This window comes from Salvelinus fontinalis, chromosome 1 (genome assembly GCF_029448725.1).
Source record: "Salvelinus fontinalis isolate EN_2023a chromosome 1, ASM2944872v1, whole genome shotgun sequence".
Taxonomy (NCBI): Eukaryota; Metazoa; Chordata; class Actinopteri; order Salmoniformes; family Salmonidae; genus Salvelinus; species Salvelinus fontinalis.
In genome coordinates, this window is record NC_074665.1 from 14339957 (window position 1) to 14363810 (window position 23854).

At 46.8% G+C, this 23854-nt stretch overlaps 1 protein-coding gene across 1 annotated transcript in view; it reads left to right on the forward strand.

The window, feature by feature from the left end:
- The window catches only part of LOC129852889 (voltage-dependent T-type calcium channel subunit alpha-1G-like), a 166709-nt gene that overhangs the window by 7436 nt on the left and 135419 nt on the right, over positions 1 to 23854 (forward strand). The window contains exons 2-5 of the mRNA XM_055918878.1: positions 11377 to 11536; positions 16770 to 17064; positions 20568 to 20660; positions 22760 to 23690. Of these exons, the coding sequence (XP_055774853.1) occupies positions 11377 to 11536; positions 16770 to 17064; positions 20568 to 20660; positions 22760 to 23690 (1479 nt within the window). The remainder of the gene's footprint in view (positions 1 to 11376; positions 11537 to 16769; positions 17065 to 20567; positions 20661 to 22759; positions 23691 to 23854) is intronic.

Here is a 23854-nt window from a genome sequence, read left to right on the forward strand (position 1 = left end):
GTGAGTCACTGTCATTCTCTCTCACTACTGCAGTTGCTGAAGTTGGCTAGAGGTTCATTAGTGTCAAGTAACAGATGATGTGTGTGTGTTTGTGTGTGGAAGGTCACTTTTGCTGGTGGTAATTGGACTGTTGTGAGTGAATGTCAAAATAAAGAGAGTGAGAATGGAAGGGAGGGAGTGATTGAAAGGGGATGGAGGAACATGTCCATAACCAAGCACCATCCAACCGAGAGTATCATGATCGATAGGCATGCTGCAACATAAGAACGTGATTATAACAGACGTACAGGCCACTGCTCCAGGGCTCCAGGGCTCCAGGGCTCCACTGCTCCAGGGCTCCAGGGCTCCACTGCTCCAGGGCTCCAGGGCTCCACATCTCCAGGGCTCCAGGGCTCCACATCTCCAGGGCTCCACTGCTCCAGGGCTCCAGGGCTCCACTGCTCCAGGGCTCCAGGGCTCCACATCTCCAGGGCTCCACTGCTCCAGGGCTCCAGGGCTCCACTGCTCCAGGGCTCCAGGGCTCCACATCTCCAGGGCTCCAGGGCTCCACATCTCCAGGGCTCCACTGCTCCAGGGCTCCAGGGCTCCACTGCTCCAGGGCTCCAGGGCTCCACATCTCCAGGGCTCCACTGCTCCAGGGCTCCAGGGCTCCACTGCTCCAGGGCTCCACATCTCCAGGGCTCCACTGCTCCAGGGCTCCACTGCTCCAGGGCTCCACTGCTCCAGGGCTCCACATCTCCAGGGCTCCACATCTCCAGGGCTCCACTGCTCCACTGCTCCACTGCTCCAGGGCTCCACTGCTCCAGGGCTCCACATCTCCAGGGCTCCACTGCTCCAGGGCTCCAGGGCTCCACTGCTCCACTGCTCCAGGGCTCCAGGGCTCCACTGCTCCAGGGCTCCAGGGCTCCACTGCTCCAGGGCTCCACTGCTCCAGGGCTCCAGGGCTCCACTGCTCCAGGGCTCCAGGGCTCCACATCTCCAGGGCTCCAGGGCTCCACATCTCCAGGGCTCCACTGCTCCAGGGCTCCAGGGCTCCACTGCTCCAGGGCTCCAGGGTTCCACATCTCCAGGGCTCCACTGCTCCAGGGCTCCAGGGCTCCACTGCTCCAGGGCTCCAGGGCTCCACATCTCCAGGGCTCCAGGGCTCCACATCTCCAGGGCTCCACTGCTCCAGGGCTCCAGGGCTCCACTGCTCCAGGGCTCCAGGGCTCCACATCTCCAGGGCTCCATTGCTCCAGGGCTCCAGGGCTCCACTGCTCCAGGGCTCCACATCTCCAGGGCTCCACTGCTCCAGGGCTCCACTGCTCCAGGGCTCCACTGCTCCAGGGCTCCACATCTCCAGGGCTCCACATCTCCAGGGCTCCACTGCTCCACTGCTCCACTGCTCCAGGGCTCCACTGCTCCAGGGCTCCACATCTCCAGGGCTCCACTGCTCCACTGCTCCAGGGCTCCAGGGCTCCACTGCTCCAGGGCTCCAGGGCTCCACTGCTCCACTGCTCCAGGGCTCCACATCTCCAGGGCTCCACTGCTCCACTGCTCCAGGGCTCCAGGGCTCCACTGCTCCAGGGCTCCACATCTCCAGGGCTCCACTGCTCCACTGCTCCAGGGCTCCAGGGCTCCACTGCTCCAGTTCTCCAGGGCTCCACTGCTCCACTGCTCCAGGGTTCCAGGGCTCCACTGCTCCACTGCTCCAGGGCTCCAGGGCTCCACTGCTCCAGGGCTCCAGGGCTCCACTGCTCCAGTTCTCCAGGGCTCCACTGCTCCACTGCTCCAGGGTTCCAGGGCTCCACTGCTCCAGGGCTCCACTGCTCCACTGCTCCAGGGTTCCAGGGCTCCACTGCTCCACTGCTCCAGGGCTCCAGGGCTCCACTGCTCCAGGGCTCCAGGGCTCCACTGCTCCAGGGCTCCAGGGCTCCAGGGCTCCAGGGCTCCACTGCTCCAGGGCTCCAGGGCTCCACATCTCCAGGGCTCCAGGGCTCCACATCTCCAGGGCTCCACTGCTCCAGGGCTCCAGGGCTCCACTGCTCCAGGGCTCCAGGGCTCCACATCTCCAGGGCTCCAGGGCTCCACATCTCCAGGGCTCCACTGCTCCAGGGCTCCAGGGCTCCACTGCTCCAGGGCTCCAGGGCTCCACATCTCCAGGGCTCCACTGCTCCAGGGCTCCAGGGCTCCACTGCTCCAGGGCTCCACATCTCCAGGGCTCCACTGCTCCAGGGCTCCACTGCTCCAGGGCTCCACTGCTCCAGGGCTCCACATCTCCAGGGCTCCACATCTCCAGGGCTCCACTGCTCCACTGCTCCACTGCTCCAGGGCTCCACTGCTCCAGGGCTCCACATCTCCAGGGCTCCACTGCTCCACTGCTCCAGGGCTCCAGGGCTCCACTGCTCCAGGGCTCCAGGGCTCCACTGCTCCACTGCTCCAGGGCTCCACATCTCCAGGGCTCCACTGCTCCACTGCTCCAGGGCTCCAGGGCTCCACTGCTCCAGGGCTCCACATCTCCAGGGCTCCACTGCTCCACTGCTCCAGGGCTCCAGGGCTCCACTGCTCCAGTTCTCCAGGGCTCCACTGCTCCACTGCTCCAGGGTTCCAGGGCTCCACTGCTCCACTGCTCCAGGGCTCCAGGGCTCCACTGCTCCAGGGCTCCAGGGCTCCACTGCTCCAGTTCTCCAGGGCTCCACTGCTCCAGGGTTCCAGGGCTCCACTGCTCCAGGGCTCCAGGGCTCCACTGCTCCAGGGTTGAATCTTGGCGGACTGTCGTGAGGAACATAAGCACACCGTACATATCGTTCACCGAATACAGCACCCAGGCAGCACTCCAAACTATCTACTCTCGAGTTGTTGAGCAGAGGCTATGTCCATCCTAACATTCAATAGTCAATGAAGTGGAGTCATTCGATTAATTTTCAGTTGTAAACAATGTATTTTTCTTCTCTATGCTCATGATCTAAATGACAGACAGTTGGTGGTCGAAGCACGTCTCTGGAGCCGCACGTCTCTGGACACAAGCTATCCCAGGGGCTTCTGCATCTCTGGAAAACAATACAGAATGAACAAGTCATCTTTTGACCTTGAATTTAGCTGGACAAGTATCACATTATGAAGTAGGATGCTTATTTTGGATGTTTACGGAATGTTATGATGGTGATGTTGAGTCCTAACGTAATTAGAACCTTCAGAGTAGACGTTGTGTAATAATGTCTTGGTTAGCTGGGATAATATCTGGTGTCAGGCGGAGCACTGTACTACAGCCACCCAAGGGAGGACATGGAATGGGGAGGTGACATTGTTGAGTGGGGTGAATGAGGGCATCACCTTGCCAGTGATCTCCCTTTGGTCAAATCATTCTCTCAACTACAGTAGGCCCTCTACTGTAACCGTCTCACGATATTTAAACTCTACAAAGCAATAGACAATTTTTTCTGAAAGAGATTTTTTTAAAACTTCTTAGGAATAGGAGTCTCGCTAGCGGAACAACTTCCGGTGAAACTGGAGGGCGCGCAATTCAAATAAATAATCATACATATTATGGATTTTAAACATTTATGTACATATAAGTGTCTTATATCGGCTGGAAGCTTTAACTGATATTTCTTATTCGTTTTTGAAGTTACAAACCTGAAACCTTGAACATAGACTGCTGACACCCTGTGGAAGCCATAGGAATTGCATCCAGGGATCTTTCTCAATATGATTTTCAAAATGACCTTACTCTTGTATTTCTGAGAGGATCGTCTCTTAAAAAATGAAAACGGCAGTTGGTTTTTCTTTGCATTTTCTCCTACCATATCTATTGTGTTATATTCTCCTACATTATGTTAACATTTCTACAAACTTCAAAGTGTTTACTTTCCAATGGTACCAAATATATGCATATCCTGGCTTCAAGGCCTGAGCTACAGGCAGTTTACTTTGGGCACGTCATTCAGACAGGAAGTTGTGAAAAAAGGGGCCTAGCCCTAAGAAGTTTTTAATGTATGTTTGGTAAATGCTAGTTCTGCTGTAGACCCATGTTAGCCCCCTTATTTCTTCCCTCATCAAAACAACACTAGCCAGCAAATTGGGCTTAGATCCTTTGTAAGAGGTAGTTAGCATTGCCTACGGATTAAACTACAGAGGGATGTGTGTTTCAACTCCCTCCCCTGGAACTGTAGAGTTCAGTAGACACACAGTCCCAGTGCCAGAGCTGACAGGAGAGACACAGATTTGATGTGCCTGTAAGCAGATGGGCTCCCGTCACAGTCAGTGACCTGGCAGCCATGTTGAAATGGTATGGCCTCTCAGCTTGAGAGAGAGAGAGAGAGAGAGAGAGAGAGAGAGAGAGAGAGAGAGAGAGAGAGAGAGAGAGAGAGAGAGAGAGAGAGAGAGAGAGAGAGAGAGAGAGAGAGAGAGAGAGAGAGAGAGAGAGAGAGAGAGAGAGAGAGAGAGAGAGAACGGGAAGAGAAAGCAAGAGAGCAATGCCTCAAAGGAATTAATATTTTTTTGCAAGAAAAATGACATCTTGTTCAATTTGTCATTACACAATTTCCATCTTTTCCAGCGTTTTTACAATTTGGTTTCATGCATCAATTTAATAACTTGTGTATCCCTTATGACCCATGTTGGCTCATCAACAAGCTATTGCACTAGCATAACACCACAGCAGAATAACTAATTTGGCCAAAGCAGCCATTTTTTGTAGAAGGCAAGAATGCAGAATGCCGGAAGCTAGGGCACAGTTTCCTATAAGGCCATTCACTTTTAATGAAAAGGGAGCGAGTTGACACTGTTGGGACTGAGCACATGTCTTGTATAATGCATTGGAGGGAACCTCTATGCTTAGTAGGGACCTCACAATACATTATTATCACGATACTCGATGTATTGTGATTCTCACGATTCTGTATGTATTGCGATTCGATACTGTGATTTCATATTTATATTTCTCAACATATGTCTGCTGCATAGGGACAAGAGAGAGCTGAAGAGAGTGCTGACAAAAATGTGGCTCCCTATTTAAAAAGGAGATGGAGAACAAGCTATAGAAAAACTGTGGCAACTGGTAATTCCAAAAAATGTTATACCTGATGACATCAACACTATGAAATTCGGGTGACGTGGGGAGCGAGAAGTTACCCTCTCTTGGGCTAGAAACTTGTTGCAATGCTTATTACTTTTAATCCTACCCTGTGATGTCACAGAGCAGCATTTCTTTAAAGACCTTTCATCTTGTATTTTTACGCCAGATCATAGAAACGTGTTTTTTTCACATAATGTAGACACTGGTATGGTGCTGGAGATGATGAAAATGAGGTTGGCAGGCATTGCTCTTTTAGGGTTAAAGTTTTGGAAAGGCTTAAAACAGAAGAAAATGAACAATTGCCTAGCACTGGGATTGACAACGCACGCTTGGGCGCCAGAGCTCAGCTTTTATACCCATCCACGACACCCTAGAATCCGTCAGCCTACCTGAAGATAGTAGCGCTCGCTGTTGCCCCTAGTGGCTGGTTTTGAGTGGCGCAGCGATCTAAGGCACTGCATCTCAGTGCAATAGGTGTTAATACAGTCCCTGGTTCAAATCCAGGCTGTATCACATCCGGCTGTGATTGGGAGTCCCATAGGGCGGCGCACAATTGGCCCAGCGTCCGGGTTTGGCCGGTGTAGGCCGTCATTGTAAATAAGAATTTGTTCTTAACTGACTTGCCTAGTTAAATAAAGGTTCAATTAAAAAAAATATTATAATCATTTAGTTGACTAGTTAATGTGATTGTGTTTGTATGTCTTTGTGTGCGTGGTTTTGTGTGAATGTGTGTGTGTTGCATTGCATGGAATTGCTGTTTTACTAGTTTCTGACCAGATAGAAAGAGAGAGTGCTGTTGGGTGCAGAAAGTGGTCAGCATAAAGGGAGTGTTGTGTTCAACACCCCTCCACCAACAAGCTGAATCCTGCAGAATGCTGTTTCCTAGAGTACATGGTCATGATCTGAAGAAGATAATGGGAAGGGTTTGGCCGGAGGGGCTTTACTTGGCTCATCGCCCTCTAGCGACTCCTTGTGGCGGGCCTTGCGCCTGCAGGCTGACCTCAGTCCTCAGTTGAACGGTGTTTCCTCCGACAAATTGGTGCGGCTGGCTTCCGTGTTAAGTGGGTGGTTGTTAAGAAGCGTGTTTTGGCGAGTAATGCTTCGGAGGAAGCATCACTCGACCTTCCGAGTTGCAGAGATGAGACAAGATTAACTTCTACTTGCACACAATCCCAGATCCGGGAGCACCCCCTTCAGTAAAAAAGCTGACTAGCAAAGCCTAGCATAGCGTCACAAGTAAATACTAGCATCTAAACATCATTAAATCACAAGTCCAAGACACCAGATGAAAGATACACATCTTGTGAATCCAGCCATCATTTCTGATTTTTAAAATGTTTTACAGGGAAGACACAATATGTATTTCTATTAGCTAACCATTATAGCAAAAGACACAATTTTTTTTTCTCCACCATTTTTTTCTGCATAGGTAGCTATCACAATTTCGATCAAAAAAAGATATAAATAGTCACTAACCAAGAAACAACTTCATCAGATGACAGTCTGATAACATATTTATTGTATAGCATATGTTTTGTTAGAAAAATGTGCATATTTCAGGTATAAATCATAGTTTTACATTGCAGCCACCATCACAACTCTCACCAAAGCAACTAGAATAACTACAGAGACCAACGTGAATTACCTAAATACTCATCATAAAACATTTATGAAAAATACAAAGCGTACAGCAAATGAAAGACAAAGATCTTGTGAATCCAGCCAATATTTCAGATTTTTTTAAGTGTTTTACAGCGAAAACACAATATAGCATTATATTAGCTTACTACAATAGCCAACCACACAACAGCATTGATTCAAGCCAACAATAGCGATAACGAATAAACCAGCAAAAGATATTAATTTTTTCACTAACCTTCTCAAACTTCTTCAGATGACAGTCCTATAATATCATATTACACAATACATATAGAGTTTGTTCGAAAATGTGCATATTTGGCGGCACAAATCGTGGTTATACAATGAGAATAGTAGCCAAGCTGCCAACAAAATGTCGGGAGAACTCTTGGGAGAGGCACCTAATCTAATCAGTAACTAATCATAAACTTGACTAAAAAATACAGGTTGGACAGCAAATGAAAGATACATTAGTTCTTAATGCAACCGCAGTGTTAGATCTTTAAAATTAACGTTACTACGACATACAGCGTGCGTTAAAGCGAGACCGCACCGAAATTAATGGCGGAATAGTAGGTCAACATTTTTCAACAGAACAACGAATTAACATCATAAATACTTCTTACTTTTTGATGAGCTCCCATCAGAATCTTGGGCAAGTTGTCCTTTGTCCAGAGCAATCGTTGCTCGGTTGTAGATTGTCGCCTTCAACTTTGGAATTAGCAGTAAACATTAGCCATGTGGCGAAGACGTGTCCAACTCACTATAACGCAGCACTAAGAAATATCCGAAAATCGCAATATACTGATATAAACTGATATAAAACTCGGTTTAAAATAACAACATTATGATGTCTTTAACACCTATATCGAATAAAATCAGAGCCGGATATATCTAAGGCCTATAACGGGAGCTTTCCAGAACGCAATCCTGAGATCTGTCTTGCGTCATGGCGAATGTTGAAAAGAGTGGACCCCACGTTCCCAGACAATTTATATGGCCTCAGATCTGCCTAGCAACTCCATTCCAATTCTCACTATTTCCTGACATCTAGGGGAAGGCGTATTCAGTGGATCTTGACCAATAGAAGACATGCAAATTAATAAACTGACCCCAGAACAGCCTGCCTGATTTCAGATTTCTCACTTCCTCACAGGAAAATTGCTCCAACTTGAGTTCTGTTTTACTCACAGATACAATTCAAACGGTTTTAGAAACTAGAGAGTGTTTTCTATCCAATAGTAATAATAATATGCATATTGTAGGAGCAAGAATTGAGTACGAGGCAGTTTAATTTGGGAACAAAATTTTTACAAAGTGAAAACAGCACCCCCTATTGAGAAAAGGTTTAAAAACAAAGTGTGTGGACAATCAATCAATCAAATGTGTTTATAAAGCCCTTTTAACGTCAGCCGATGTCGCATAGTGCTATACAGAAACCCAGCCTAAAACCCCAAACAGCAAGCAATGCAGATGAAGAAGCACAGTGGCTAGAAAAAACTCCCTAGAAAGGCCTAAACCTAGGAAGAAACCTAGAGAGGAACCAGGCTATGAGGGGTGGCCAGTCCTCTTCTGGCTGTGCCAGGTGGAGATTAAAACAGTACATGGCCAAGATGTTCAAACGTTCATAGATGACCAGCATGGTCAAATAATAATAATAATCACAGTGGTTGTAGAGGGTGCAACAGGTCAGCACCTCAGGAGTAAATGTCACGTGGCTTTTCATAGCCGATCATTCAGTTAGTTAGAGACAGCAGGTGCAGTAGAGAGAGTGAGCGTCGAAAACAGCATGTCCAGGACAAGGTACCACGTCCGGTGAACAGGTCAGTTGAAACTGGAGCAGCAGCATGACCAGGTGGACTGGGGACAGCAAGGAGTCATCAAGCCTGGTAGCCCCCCGACACATAAACTATTGCAGCATAATTACTGGAGGCTGAGACAGGAGGGGTCGGGTGACACTGTGGCCCCATCCGACTATACCCCTGGACAGGTCTAACCAGGCAGGATATAATACCTGCTCATCGACACCTGCTCATTGAACATCTCACTCCAAAATCATGGGCATTAATCTGGAGTTGGTCCCCCCTTTGCTGCTATAACAGCCTCCACTCCCCCTTTGCTGCTACAACAGCCTCCACTCTTCTGGGAAGGCTCTCTGCTAGATGTTGGAACATTGCTGCTGGGACTTGCTTCTATTCAGCCACAAGAGCATTAGTGAGGTCGGGCACTGATGTTGGGTGATTAGGCCTGACTCGCAGTCGGTGTTCCAATTCATTCCAAAGGCGTTCAATGGGTTTGACGTCAGGGCTCTGTGCAGGCCAGTCAAGTTTTCCACACCGATCTCGACAAACCATTTCTGTATGGACCTTGCTTTGTGCACAGCGGCATTGTCATGCTGAAACAGGAAAGGGCCTTCCCAAAACTGTTGCCACAAAGTTGGAAGCACAGAATCATCCAGAATGTCATTGTAAGCTGTAGCATTAAGATTCCCTTCACTGGAACTAAGGAGCCTAGCCCGAACCATGAAAAAGAGCCCCAGACCATTATTCCTCCTCCACCAAACTTTACAGTGTGCACTATGCATTGGGGCAGGTAGCGTTCTCCTGGCATCCACCAAACCCAGATTGGTCCGTCTGACTGCCAGATGGTGAAGCGTTTTTCAACACTCCAGAGAATGCGTTTCCACTGCTCCACAGTCACAGCTTTACACCACTCCAGCCCACGCTTGGCATTGCTCATGGTGGTCTTAGACTTGCGGTGCGGCTGCTTGGCCATGGAAACCCATTTCATGAAGCTCCCGACGAACATTTATTGTGCTGACGTTGCTTCCAGAGGCAGCTTGGAATTTGGTAGTGAGTGTTGCAACCGGGGACAGATTATTTTTTACATGCTAGGCACTTGATCCCAATCAGTGAGCTTGTGTGGCCTACCACTTTGCAGCTGAGCCGTTGTTGCTCCTAGACGTTTCCACTTCACAGAAATTTGACAAACTGACTTGCTGGAAAGTTGGCATCCTATGATGGTGCCACGTTGAAAGTCACTGAGCTCTTCAGTAAGGCCATTTTACTGCAAATGTGTGTCTATGGAGATTGCATGGCTGTGTACTCAATTTTCTACATCTGTAAGCTAAGGGTGGGAGAGAGGGAAGAAGAGAGAGAAAATGAGAGAGAGAAAATGAGAGTGAGAAGAAAAGAGAGAGGGCGAGAGCAAATGAGAAAGTGGTAGGTGGGGAGTCACACAATGGCCCCGGGGAGTGTGTGGGCAGGAGCGGGAGGAGAGAAAATGTGTGTTTGTCAGAAAGTTAGGGGAACACTGCCCAGAGCTCCCTGGGGTAATCTTAAGGGGATGTTGTAGAGAAGTGGTGTTTTACTGCAGTTATTAACCTGTCCTCCCCAGGCCTGCTCACTGACACTCTGGCACACAGAGTCCGGACTGGCATACTGCATTACTACTATTATAACCTACTGTGCAGACTTATACTGCAGTTGAACCATTCCATTTCCCTCCACTTGTAAATAGTGTATGCTTGTGTATGGGTTTGGATGTGTATGGGTGTGCAGGGGTGTGTATGGGTGTGTATTGGTGTGTATGGTTTGTTTCGGTGTGTATGGGTGTGTATTGGTGTGTATGGGTGTGTTTCGGTGTGTATGGGTTTGTTTCGGTGTGTATGGGTGTGTATGGGTGTGCAGGGGTGTGCATGGGATGGTTTCGGTGTGCATGGGTGTGTATGGGTGTGTAAGGGTATGTATGGGTGTGTATGGGTGTGTATGTGTGTGTATGGGTGTGTATGGGCATGTATGGGTATGCATGGATTCGTTTCGGTGTGTATGGGTGTGTATGGGTGTGTATATGGGTGTCAATGGGTGTGTATGGGTGTGTATGGGTGTGTGTGGCTGTATATGGGTTTGTGTGGCTGTGTATGGGTTTGTGTGGCTGTGTATGGGTTTGTATGGTGTGTATGGAATTGTATGGATGTCTAAGGGTTTGTGTGGCTGTGTATGGGTCTGTATGGGTGTGTATGGGTGTCCATGGGTTTGTGTGGCTGTGTATGGGTCTGTATGGGTGTGTATGGGTGTCCATGGGTTTGTGTGGCTGTGTATGGGTCTGTATGGGTGTGTATGGGTGTCCATGGGTTTGTGTGGCTGTGTATGGGTCTGTATGGGTGTGTATGGGTGTCCATGGGTTTGTGTGGCTGTGTATGGGTCTGTATGGGTGTGTATGGGTGTCCATGGGTTTGTGTGGCTGTGTATGGGTCTGTATGGGTGTGTATGGGTGTCCATGGGTTTGTGTGGCTGTGTATGGGTCTGTATGGGTGTGTTTCGGTGTCCATGGGTTTGTGTGGCTGTGCATGGGTCTGTATGGGTGTGTATGGGTGTCTAAGGGTTTGTGTGGCTGTGTATGGGTCTGTATGGGTGTGTTTCGGTGTCCATGGGTTTGTGTGGCTGTGTATGGGTCTGAATGGGTGTGTTTCGGTGTCCATGGGTTTGTGTATGATACAAGACACGCGTTGATATGTGTATACATATGTTTCTGACAATATATTTAAACAATGTGTGTGTGTGTGTGTGTGTGTGTGTGTGTGTGTGTGTGTGTGTGTGTGTGTGTGTGTGTGTGTGTGTGTGTGTGTGTGTGTGTGTGTGTGTGTGTGTGTGTGTGTGTGTGTGTGTGTGTGTGTGTCTTAGGTATGCGTATCCTGGTGACCCTGCTCTTGGACACCCTGCCCATGCTGGGGAACGTCCTGCTGCTCTGTTTCTTCGTCTTCTTCATCTTCGGCATCGTGGGTGTTCAGCTGTGGGCTGGGCTACTGAGGAACCGCTGCTTCCTGCCCGAGAACTTCTCACTGTGAGTAACAGTGTGTGTGTGTGTGTGTGTGTGTGTGTGTGTGTGTGTGTGTGTGTGTGTGTGTGTGTGTGTGTGTGTGTGTGTGTGTGTGGTAGTCAACCTCTCCATCAGAGTATTCAGACTACGGTTGAGAAATAGAGTTGGAGGGTAGGATAGGGGTGAGGCCAATGGTAGCGGAGCATCGGCTCTCGGACCAACAGTCTCCAAGACAGCTTCTGCCACCAAAGTATAAGACTGCTAAATAGTTCATTAATTGGTTACCCGGACTAACTGCACTGACTCTATGAACATTCACAAGACTATACACTGAGTCTACAGAACATTAGGAACACCTGCTCTTTCCATGACATAGACTGACCAGGTGAATCCAGGTGAAAGCTATGATCCCTTATTGATGTACAAATCTACCTCAAATACCTTATTATAATCTATCCTGATGCCTAGTCACTTTACCCTGCCTTCATGTACATATCTACCTCAAATACCTTGTACCTCTACACATTGATCTGGTACTGATTCCCCCTGTATATAGCTCCACATTGATCTGGTACTCCCTGTATATAACTCCACATTGATCTGGTACTCCCTGTATATAGCTCTACATTGATCTGGTACTTCCTGTATATAACTCCACATTGATCTGGTACTGGTACTCCCTGTATATAACTCCACATTGATCTGGTACTGGTACTCCCTGTATATAACTCCACATTGATCTGGTACTGGTACTCCCTGTATATAACTTCACATTGATCTGGTACTAGTACTCCCTGTATATAACTCCACATTGATCTGGTACTGGTACTTCCTGTATAAAACTCCATTCTTGTGTTTTTTTTTCCTTTTGTGTTTCGTTGGCAAGGGCTCCTGAGAAAGCATTTCACAGTTAAATCTATACCCATTGTATTCAGCACATTTGACATATAAAATTGTAAAATATTGAATTATAAAACAAAGTTTTAGGGGTGCGGAGGTTTTGGGTGAGGAGAGGAGGTGTGAGGATAGTGGGGCCAGAGGGGTTGGGGTTAAGAAAAGGGTAGATATGTAATGGGGTTGGTTAGATGCTAATGAGGTCTGAGGTATATATAATGGGGTTGGTTAGATGCTAATGAGGTCTGAGGTAGATATCATGGGTTTGGTTAGATGCTAATGAGGTCTGAGGTAGATATAATGGGGTTGGTTAGATGCTAATGAGGTCTGAGGTAGATATAATGGGGTTGGTTAGATGCTAATGAGGTCTGAGGTAGATATATAATGGGGTTGGTTAGATGCTAATGAGGTCTGAGGTAGATATAATGGGGTTGGTTAGATGCTAATGAGGTCTGAGGTAGATATAATGGGGTTGGTTAGATGCTAATGTGGTCTGAGGTATATATAATGGGGTTGGTTAGATGCTAATGAGGTCTGAGGTAGATATAATGGGGTTGGTTAGATGCTAATGAGGTCTGAGGCCAATTAGGTGAGTTTATTTTCTACAGTAAATGGGCCACTGTTACTTAACCTGTGGGTGGTCTGTTGATGAGAAATGCTTGGTTTCAAAAATGTGAGATGTTAATAATAGGGAAAGTTTTGATTCCAGAACATGGGATGTTGATAGGGAAAGTTTTGATTCCAGAACATGGGATGTTGATAGGGAAAGCTTGGTTTCAAGAATGTATGATTTTTTCTTAGGGAACTTTTGTTTTCGAAAACGTGACATGTTGATAGGGAAAGTTTGGTATCCAGAAGGTGGGATGTTGCTAGGGAAAGTTTTGATTCCAGAAGGTGGGATGTTGAAAGGGAAAGTTTGACATATAGTACAGTCAGTCATACTGGCCATCATCCTGTATTATAAATAGTAACCAGGAGGATATAGAGCCTCATCACGGTGATACATGGGAAAGAGAGGACCACAAGTGAGATTAGAGAAAGACCTTTACAGCCCCTACGTTTATAGACCACAGAGGGCCCTTTGAGAAATACACGTTGTATGACATCTCCACTATGGTTGTACTCATTTGATTTACGACATTTTCTCGTAAGGGACTAAAGTTTTTTCTAAATTATGGCTTTGTGAGGTCGTTTCTTTCTAATCTATTTTGACAAAACGTTTCAGCTTTTCTTCAAATGGTAAATTCCATCATTTTGAATTTCATAATAGTAGATAAAGCCATAGAAACAGATTTCAACAGTGAGGATATGTAATGGAAAGATATCTTTAATTATTATAACTTTAATTATCCCAGTTTAGCTGATGAATTATTCAGATAACTGCACACCACTAAACTCCATGGTGGACACAACGATTAAATCCCCTCCAAGACAGATTGACTCGCCAGTAGAGACTGTTGCGTAACGCCATCCTAAAGTGTGAAATAGCTTAAATAGTTTAAATAAATAAATATGTGTGTTAGCAAATGCATATATATACCAGCAGGACTAGAGGCAGGATTTGGCCACTTAAAGACACTTGTGTCGCTAATTCAGCGAAATACACACACACACACACACACACACACACACACACACACACACACACACACACACAGACAGAGGGAACAGTGACTGAAACCTTATAATCTAGAACAGGGTAATCATTTTGCAGGATTAAACATCATGTGATTGACTGTGTTGACAGGTACACTACCGTTGGGGTCACTTAGAAATGTCCTTGTTTTCCATGAAAATATACATGAAATGAGTTGCAAAATGAATAGGAAATATAGTCAAAACATTGACAAGGTTATAAATAATGATTTTTTAAAATTGAAATAATAAGTGTGTCCTTCAAACTTTGCTTTTGTCAAAGAATCCTCAATTTGCAGCAATTACAGCCTTGCAGACCTTTGGCATTCTCGTTGTCAATTTGTTGAGGTAATCTGAAGAGATTTCACCCCATGCTTCCTGAAGCACCTCCCACAAGTTTGATTGGCTCGATGGGAACTTCTTTACGTACCATACAGTCAAGCTGCTCCCACAACAGCTCAATAGGGTTGAGATCCGGTGACTGTGCTGGCCACTCCATTATAGACAGAATACCAGCTGACTGCTTCTTCCATAAATAGTTATTGCATAGTTTGGAGCTATGCTTTGGGTCATTGTCATGTTGTAGAAGGAAATTGGCTCTAATTAAGTGCCATCCACAGGGTATGGCATGGCGTTGCAAAATGGAGTGACAGCCTTCCTTCTTCAAGATCCCTTTTACCCTGTACAAATCTCCCACTTTACCACCACCTAAGCACACCCAGACCATCACATTGCCTCCACCATGCTTGACAGATGGCGTCGAGCACTCCTCCAGCATCTTTTCATTTTTTCTGGGTCTCACGAATGTTGTTCTTTGTGATCCGAACACCTCAAACTCAGATTTGTCTGTCCATAGCACTTTTTCCAATCTTCCTCTGTCCAGTGTCTGTGTTCTTTTGCCCATCTTAATCGTTTATTTTAATTGGCAAATCTGAAATATGGCTTTTTCTTGGCAACTCTGCCTAGAAGGCCAGCATCCTGGAGTTGCCTCTTCACTGTTGACATGATAGGGAACGGACTAGTAGTGTCGGAAGGTGGGTGAGATTGTTGGCTTCTATTTCTATTTCTACTTCAAATCAAATCAAATGTATTTATATAGCCCTTCTTACATCAGCTGATATCTCAAAGTGCTGTACAGAAACCCAGCCTAAAACCCCAAACAGCAAGCAATGCAGATGTAGAAGCACAGTAGCTAGAAAAAACTCCCTAGAAAGGCCAAAACCTAGGAAGAAACCTAGAGAGGAACCAGGCTATGAGGGGTAGCCAGTCCTCTTCTGGCTGTGCCGGGTGGAGATTATAACAGAACATGGCCAAGATGTTCAAATGTTCATAAATGACCAGCATGGACAAATAATAATAATCACAGTAGTTGTCGAGGATGCAGCAAGTCAGCACCTCAGGAGTAAATGTCAGTTGGCTTTTCATAGCCGATCATTAAGAGTATCTCTACCGCTCCTGCTGTCTCTAGAGAGTTGAAACCAGCAGGTCTGGGACAGGTAGCAAGTCCGGTGAACAGGTCAGGGTTCCATAGCCGCAGGCAGAACAGTTGAAACTGGAGCAGCAGCACGGCCAGGTGCACTGGGAACAGCAAGGAGTCATCATGCCAGGTAGTCCTGAGGCATGGTCCTAGGGCTCAGGTCCTCCGAGAGAGAGAAAGAAAGAGAGAAAGAAAGAGAGAATTAGAGAGAGCATACTTCAATTCACACAGGACACCGGATAAGACAGGAGAAGTACTCCAGATATAACAAACTGACCCTAGCCCCCCGACACATAAACTACTGCAGCATAAATACTGGAGGCTGAGACAGGAGGGGTCAGGAGACACTGTGGCCCCATCCGATGATGGTTGGCAGGTCAGGAGGAGTAATTTTACCTTGAAGGCTTTGACAAGGCTGAACATCTGATGTGCATAAAGGCCCCAAAACACCCTACATGTCAGCGATTGGGTGCAGAGATGTAGCGGAGTCAGGCGCAGGACACAGGATTTTGAGCAACACAACGGAGTTTACTCAGAAATTCAAGCAAAATTCCAAATAGGAACATACACTAGCACATACAACAACCACTAAAGACACCAACAATCACGGACAGAACAGAAATGTATGCCACAGGGTTAAATAAGGAACATGATAAGGGAATTGAAACCAGGTGTGTGTAATACAGACAAAACCGGTGACGTCGACCGCCGAACACCACCCGAACAAGGAGAAGGGACGACTTCGGCGGAAGTCGTGACACTACATTCATTGTCTACTTTCCTTTTCTTTGAAATCTTAAAAAAACAAATTTATGCGCAATTTCTAGCTAGCTACTATTTGTAACTGCGACGTGTGTGTCAGCCTGTCAGTCACTGTCTGTCCTCGTGCAGCTGTTATTTATACGTGCCTTCAAAATGATTGTCCCACAAGCTGTGGGAGTTAAATCATTACACAAAGGCGAGTATTCATTGGGCTTTTCATTTGAAAAAGAAACATGTTTTTCAAAACTTTACTATTGCAAATTCTTTATGTGATCTGAGCATGGTTCTACGGGCCGTATTGAATCAGGTCGCGGGGCGCGTACGGCCCCCGGGCCGGCCTTTACCCAGGCGTGATCTAGATGGTTGATACTACAACGACCACATCTCTTCTTCCCTCTCTCCTGACCCTTCATCTGCTCTATTCCTATAGCTACTAGAACACTACTATCACAGTACACTAACTATACTGTCGTTGCCTCTCTCCTGCAGTCCTCTGTCCATCGAACTAGAGACCTACTACCACACAGAGAAGGATGACGAGAGTCCCTTCATCTGCTCCATGCCCAGGGAGAACGGCATGCGTCTGTGTTCCTCTGTGCCCACCCTGTATGAGGAGGGAGGTCTCCAGTGCCAGGTGAACATGAAGTCCTACAACAGCACAGACAACACCACCTGTATCAACTGGTACCAGTACTACAGTAACTGCTCCGCGGGACACGTCAACCCCTTCAAAGGAGCCATCAACTTTGACAACATCGGATACGCCTGGATCGCTATCTTTCAGGTGAGGGAATGACATGGGCGTGGGTGTACATATAGATTTGCATGTACGTGTATATGTAGTATATGTGATGGTGTTCACCGAACCACACAGGCACTCCACAAAGCAGAGTCAATCGTGTTGACCCGTTTAAAAGGAAAGCATTTAAAGGTCCAGGCTGGCAGTACTTCAGAAGGGTCTCAGGAAGATGGCATTACGTTGGTACTTTAATATTTGGCACCGAGGTTAGAGACAGTTGATCTTTGGAAATTGATGTTACTCTAGATCTTCTTTAAACGTACCCTTTGAAGCTTCGTCGTAAATGTGTTTTTATCTCTGTCTTCGTTTTAGTTTTTAAGTACGCTGTAACAGTTGACCACTTGACTGATCCCACTTTCATATAACTGTTGTCCTGCCCAGGGTGTATTTTTTTATTTAAACTTTAACCTGTCTAGGATCAGCGTGGCGCTAGCGGCACCCCCCCCCCCCCCCCCCACTGAAAAACCAGTGCCGCGAAATTCAAAAAAAATATTTTTTAAAAATATTTAACTTTCACACATTAAAGTCCAATACAGCTAATGAAAGACACAGATCTTATGAATCCAGTCAACATTTCCGATTTTTAAAATGTTTTACAGGGAAGACACAATATGTAAAGATGTACATCTATTACCTAAAAACACATTAGCATAATCCACCATCTTTTATTTGTCCACCAACACCAGTAGCCATCACCAATTCGGCTAAACTAAGATATTTATAGCCCCTAACCAACAAAAAAACTCATTAGATGACAGTCTGATAACATATTTATGGTATGGGATAGGTTTTGTTAGAAAAAAGTGCATATTTCAGGTATATGGCATAGTTTACAATTGCACCCACCATCACAAATGGACTAGAATAATTACAATGAGCAACGTGTTTACCTAACTACTAATCATCAAACATTTCGTAAAAATACACAGCATACACGAATCGAAAGACACAGATCCTGTGAATACAGACAATATTTCAGATTTTCTAAGTGTCTTACAGCGAAAACACAATAAATCGTTATATTAGCTTAGCACATAGCAATTAGCAGCCCAGCATTGATTCTAGCCAAAGTGAGCGATAAAAGTCAACATCGCCAAAAGATATTAATTTTTTCACTAACCTTCTCAGAATTCTTCCGATGACACTCCTGTAACATCACATTACAACATGCATATACAGTTTGATCGAAAATGTTTATATTTAGCCACCAAAATCATGGTTAGACAATGTGAAATGTAGACAAGCTGGTAAAGAAAACGTCCTTGCGCCACTTAGACAGTGATCTACTCTTATACATAAATACTCATAAACGTGACTAAAAAATATAGGGTGGACAGGGATTGATAGACAATTTAATTCTTAATACAATTGCGTTATTACATTTTTTAATTTATCCTTACTTTTCAATACAGTTTGCGCCAAGCGAAGCTACGTCAAAAAACATGGCGTCCTAAGCCACTAAAATGTTTCGACAGAAACACGATTTATCATAATAAAAATGTCCTACCTTGAGCTGTTCTTCCATCAGTATCTTGGGCAAAGGATCCTTTCTTGGGAGAAATCGTCTTTTGGTGGAAAGCTGTCCTCTTGCCATGTGGAAATGTCAACTACGTTCGGGATGAACTGAAAAGCGTGCCCAACTTTTCACATCGTTGCAAAAATAAATGTCCCAAAATCGCACTAAACGGATATAAATTGCTATAAAACGCTTTAAATTAACTACTTTGTGATGTTTGTAACTCCTATAACGAGTGAAAAGATGACCGGAGAAATATAACAGGCTAAACTAACGCTTGGAACAGGAGAGGGTCGGTGTCTTCCACGCGCGTTACGCAGCAAGAAAAGACTTGCTAGCTAAACGTTTTTTTCATTTGTAGGGCCTGTGAACGAGCAATCGAGCCCGTTGGAATCGTCATCACGTAAAGGCATCCAGGGGAAGACGTAAGAAGTGTCCGTATAGTCATAGCAACGACAGTGCCCTTTTAAATGACTTCAGAAAAGTGGCCAACGTTTCTCAAATCTGACTCCATGTCAGGGAAATTGCTGTAGAATGGGCTCTGTTCCACTTAGAGACAAAATTTCAACTCCTATAGAAACTATAGACTGTTTTCTATCCAATAATAATAATAATATGCATATTGTACGATCAAGGATTTTGTGGGAAGCCGTTTAAAAAATTAGCCACATTAGCATAAATAGTCTAAACAGCGCCCCCATCCCCAACAGGTTAATTAACTGGACAATTTAGTTACCTTCAGTAACAAATTCTTATGTTCAATGACAGCCTAGGAACAGTAGGTTTACTGCCTTGTTCAGGGGCAGAACAACAGATTTTTACCTTGTCAGCTCAGGGACTTGATCTAGCAAACTTTCAGTTACTGGCCCAACACCCTAACCACTAGGCTACCTGCCGCAGACAGTGACAGAGAGGGAAATTGGTTGTCCTGCTGCCGTGTCTAAGGAATAGGGTTTGGTAGATTAAGAGAGAAGCAACAATTATGGTGATGGAAGCAAAGTGAAGTTCTTAATTTCATCTCCGTCATTGACTCTCTTATCAGCCTATTAATCGCAGGGCCTTTGTTCGAGTTTTAATTTGTCCCTGTGTTACAGTGGTGTCTTTACAGACTTTGCAGACTGTTTCATTTGAAGATTTCACATCATAATTTACTGTCAGCTGTGCTGTGTTCTGTGGTATCAGGGTGAACCTCAAACGGTACATAGAGAGAAAAAGACAGAGGTGGAGTGTTCTGTGAATGTATCACTGGGGAGGGGTTGGAAATCAAAATGTGTGACATACTGTCTGTGATTCTGTTGCTCTCTCTCTCTCCCCTCCTCTCTCTCTCTCTCCCCTCCTCTCTCTCTCTCTCTCTCTCTGTCTCTTTCTTTACCTCTCTCTCTCTCCCCCCCCCTCTCTCTCTCTCTCTCTCTCCTCTCCATGTCCCCCTCCTCTCTTTCTCTATCCCCCTCCTCTCTCTCCCCTCCTCTGTCTCTCTCTCTCTCTCCCCCTCCTCTCTCCCCCCGTTCTCTCTCTCTCCCCTCCTCTCTCTCTCTCTCTCTCTCTCTCTCTCTCGCTCTCTCTCTCTCTCCCCTTCCTCTCCATGTCCCCCACCTCTCTCTCTCCCCTCCTCTCTCTCGCCCCTTCCTCTCCATGTCCCCCTCCTCTCTCTCTGTGTCTCTGTCTCTCTCTCTCCCCTCCTCTCTCCTCTGTCTCTCTCTCTCCCCTCCTCTCTCTCTCACCCCTCCTCTCTCTCACCTTCCTCTCCATGTCCCCCTCCTCTCTCTCTGTGTCTCTGTCTTTCTCTCTATCCCCTCCTCTCTCTCTCCCCTTCCTCTCCATGTCCCCCTCCTCTCTCTCTGTGTCTCTGTCTCTCTCTCTCTCCCCTCCTCTCTCTCTGTGTCTCTGTCTCTCTCTCTCCCCCTCCTCTCTCTCTCTCCCCTCCTCTCTCTCTGTGTCTCTTCCCCCCCTCCCTCTCTCTCTCTGTGTCTAGGTGATCACTCTGGAGGGCTGGGTGGACATCATGTACTTTGTGATGGATTCTCATTCCTTCTACAACTTCATCTACTTCATCCTCCTCATCATCGTAAGTGTGTGTGTGTGTGTGTGTGTCTGTGTCTGTGTCTATCTGTGTCTGTGTGTGTGTGTCTGTGTGTGTGTGTGTGTGTGTGTGTGTGTGTGTGTGTGTGTGTGTGTGTGTGTGTGTGTGTGTGTGTGTGTGTGTGTGTGTGTGTGTGTGTGTGTGTGTGTGTGTGTGTGTGTGTGTGTGTGTGTGTGTGTGTGTGTGTAGCAGAATTCATTGCCCTAGGCATAGCTACTTATTCAAACACCTAGTAAACTTCTGACTCCTGACTGCCCTCCAAGGCCCTTATGTAAAGAGACGTTTGCTTCCATAAACATGTCTCAGAACACCATCATCTGTTCAGTCTGAAACTCCCTCACCACTACACAGTACACAGCCTGGTGAAAGAGTACAGTATTATCTCCTCAAGCAAACCTTCACAGAGGCTGGGAGGCTAGCCGGTAACTAACCTGGGAGAGCTGGTTCACAGAGCTGGGGAAGCTGGTTCTCAGAGGCTGGGAGCCTAGCCGGTAACTAACCTGGGAGAGCTGGTTCACAGAGCTGGGGAAGCTGGTTCTCAGAGGCTGGGAGGCTAGCCGGTAACTAACCTGGGAGAGCTGGTTCACAGAGCTGGGGAAGCTGGTTCTCAGAGGCTGGGAGGCTAGCCGGTAACTAACCTGGGAGAGCTGGTTCACAGAGCTGGGGAAGCTGGTTCTCAGAGGCTGGGAGGTTAGCCGGTAACTAACCTGGGAGAGCTGGTTGACAGAGCTGGGGAAGCTGGTTCTCAGAGGCTGGGAGGCTAGCCGGTAACTAACCTGAGAGAGCTGGTTCACAGAGCTGGGGAAGCTGGTTCTCAGAGGCTGGGAGGCTAGCCGATAACTAACCTGGGAGAGCTGGTTCACAGAGCTGGGGAAGCTGGTTCTCAGAGGCTGGGAGGCTAGCCGGTAACTAACCTGGGAGAGCTGGTTCACAGAGCTGGGGAAGCTGGTTCTCAGAGGCTGGGAGGCTAGCCGGTAACTAACCTGGGAGAGCTGGTTCACAGAGCTGGGGAAGCTGGTTCTCAGAGGCTGGGAGGCTAGCCGGTAACTAACCTGGGAGAGCTGGTTCACAGAGCTGGGGAAGCTGGTTCTTAGAGGCTGGGAGGTTCTCAGAGGCTGGGAGGCTAGCCGGTAACTAACCTGGGGGACTGTCTGTTATTTGTATGTTAAACTCACAGTGGAGATGAGATGTAGCTGGAAAAACTCCCTAAAGTGGATTGGGAGAGACTCCAACTGTGTGTGTTCTGGTAGTCCCTCTCCCAACTCTGTGTGTGTTTCGGATTGTCCCTCTCCCAACTCTGTGTGTGTTTCGGATTGTCCCTCTCCCAACTCTGTGTGTGTTTCGGATTGTCCCTCTCCCAACTCTGTGTGTGTTTCGGATTGTCCCTCTCCCAACTCTGTGTGTGTTTCGGATTGTCCCTCTACTAACTCTGTGTGTGTTTCAGATTGTCCCTATCCTAACTCTGTGTGTATTCTGGTTGTCCCTCTCCCAACTCTGTGTGTGTTTCGGATTGTCCCTATCCTAACTCTGTGTGTATTCTGGTTGTCCCTTTCCTAACTCTGTGTGTGTTTTGGATTGTCCCTATCCTAACTGTGTGTATCTGGTTCTCCCTCTATAGATTGACTCTTTCTCAATGTTTTAACTCTGTGTGTTTGTGGTTGTCCCTCTCTTCACTCTGTGTGTGTTTCTGGTTGTCACACTTCTCTTCTTATAATCTGATTTGAAACCTTAACCTTAACACTAATCTTAACCACACTGCTAACCTTGGGTCTAGCCCTAACCTTAAATTAAGACAAACAAGCACATTTTTGTTTTCATGAATTTTTACAATAGATCCAATTTTGACTTTGCGGCAACTAGTGACAACCCCTAACTATGTGTGGTTGTGGTTGTCCCTCTTCAGATTGACTATTTATAGTTTAGTATAGTTTATTTTCTTTATTAGCACAAAAAAAGAATGACAAACAGTGCAGATGAAATACATGTAAAAAGGTGTGCAGGACTCTTTCTAGATACTAACTCTGTGTGTGTTTCTGGTTGTCCCTCTCCTAACTCTGTGTGTGTTTCTGGTTGTCCCTCTCCAGATTGGCTCGTTCTTCATGATCAACCTGTGTCTGGTCGTCATCGCCACCCAGTTCAGTGAGACCAAGCAGAGGGAGAGCCAGCTGATGAGGGAACAGCGCGTCCGTTTCCTGTCCAACGCTAGTACTCTGGCCTCCTTCTCCGAGCCGGGCTCCTGCTACGACGAGCTGCTCAAACTCCTGGTCCACGTCATCCGCAATGGGTTCAGGCAGGTGGCCCATGTCTGCCGGGCCGTGATGCGCCGTGCTGGGATGAACATCGCAGCCTCTCCTCCTGCCCTGGAGAGAGAGAGGGAACGGGGGAGCCAGAGAAAGAGGAGGAAGACTTCCAGACAGGGTTCTGTGGTCTCCACAAAAGGGTCTATGTCCGTTCATTACTTGGTTCACCAACATCACCATCATCATTATCACTATCACTTAGTGAACGGGAGTGTGCGAGGGAGACTAGGGGGGAGAGGGGTGGCGGGGGTCGGGGGAGGAGGGGGGGAAGTGGAGATGGGTTCCCATAGCAACAACGGGGGCACTGGACGTCTCATGCTGTGTCCTCTTCCGTTGCCGACCTCTGACCTGAACTTGGCAAACCCGGTGTCACCGGCCAATCCCGCTCTGGGAACCGGTAAAGGCAACTCGTCATCAGTGCGGAGTACATTACACACAGACTGCCACCTGGAGCCCAGCACCCCCACACTCCTCGCCCCTACCACTAGCCCCTTCTCTCTGGCCCCTACGCCCATGTCTAGGCCTATGAAGAGGAACTCAGTACCGTTCGCTGGTCCCAGACCTAAAAACTACCCCACCCTACAGCCCAACACACTAATGGAGTTTAGAAGTGGCAGTGTTACAGCTAGTACCATTAGTAATATAAACCTAAATATACCCTCTCTACCCCTGGTGAGAGGACCACCGAGTGTGTTAGACACACACACATCCACAGGTAAGCCATTAAACACACTCAAACCAATGTGAGAAAGACAGAACTTAGAGGTGTGGTTCGACTGCTGTTTTTGTCTTGTTTTAATTGAAGTCATGCTGTGACTGTGATGATATAGGGAGTAAAAGGGAACATTGCTTTTTCTGACGTGCAAATATCAACAAATG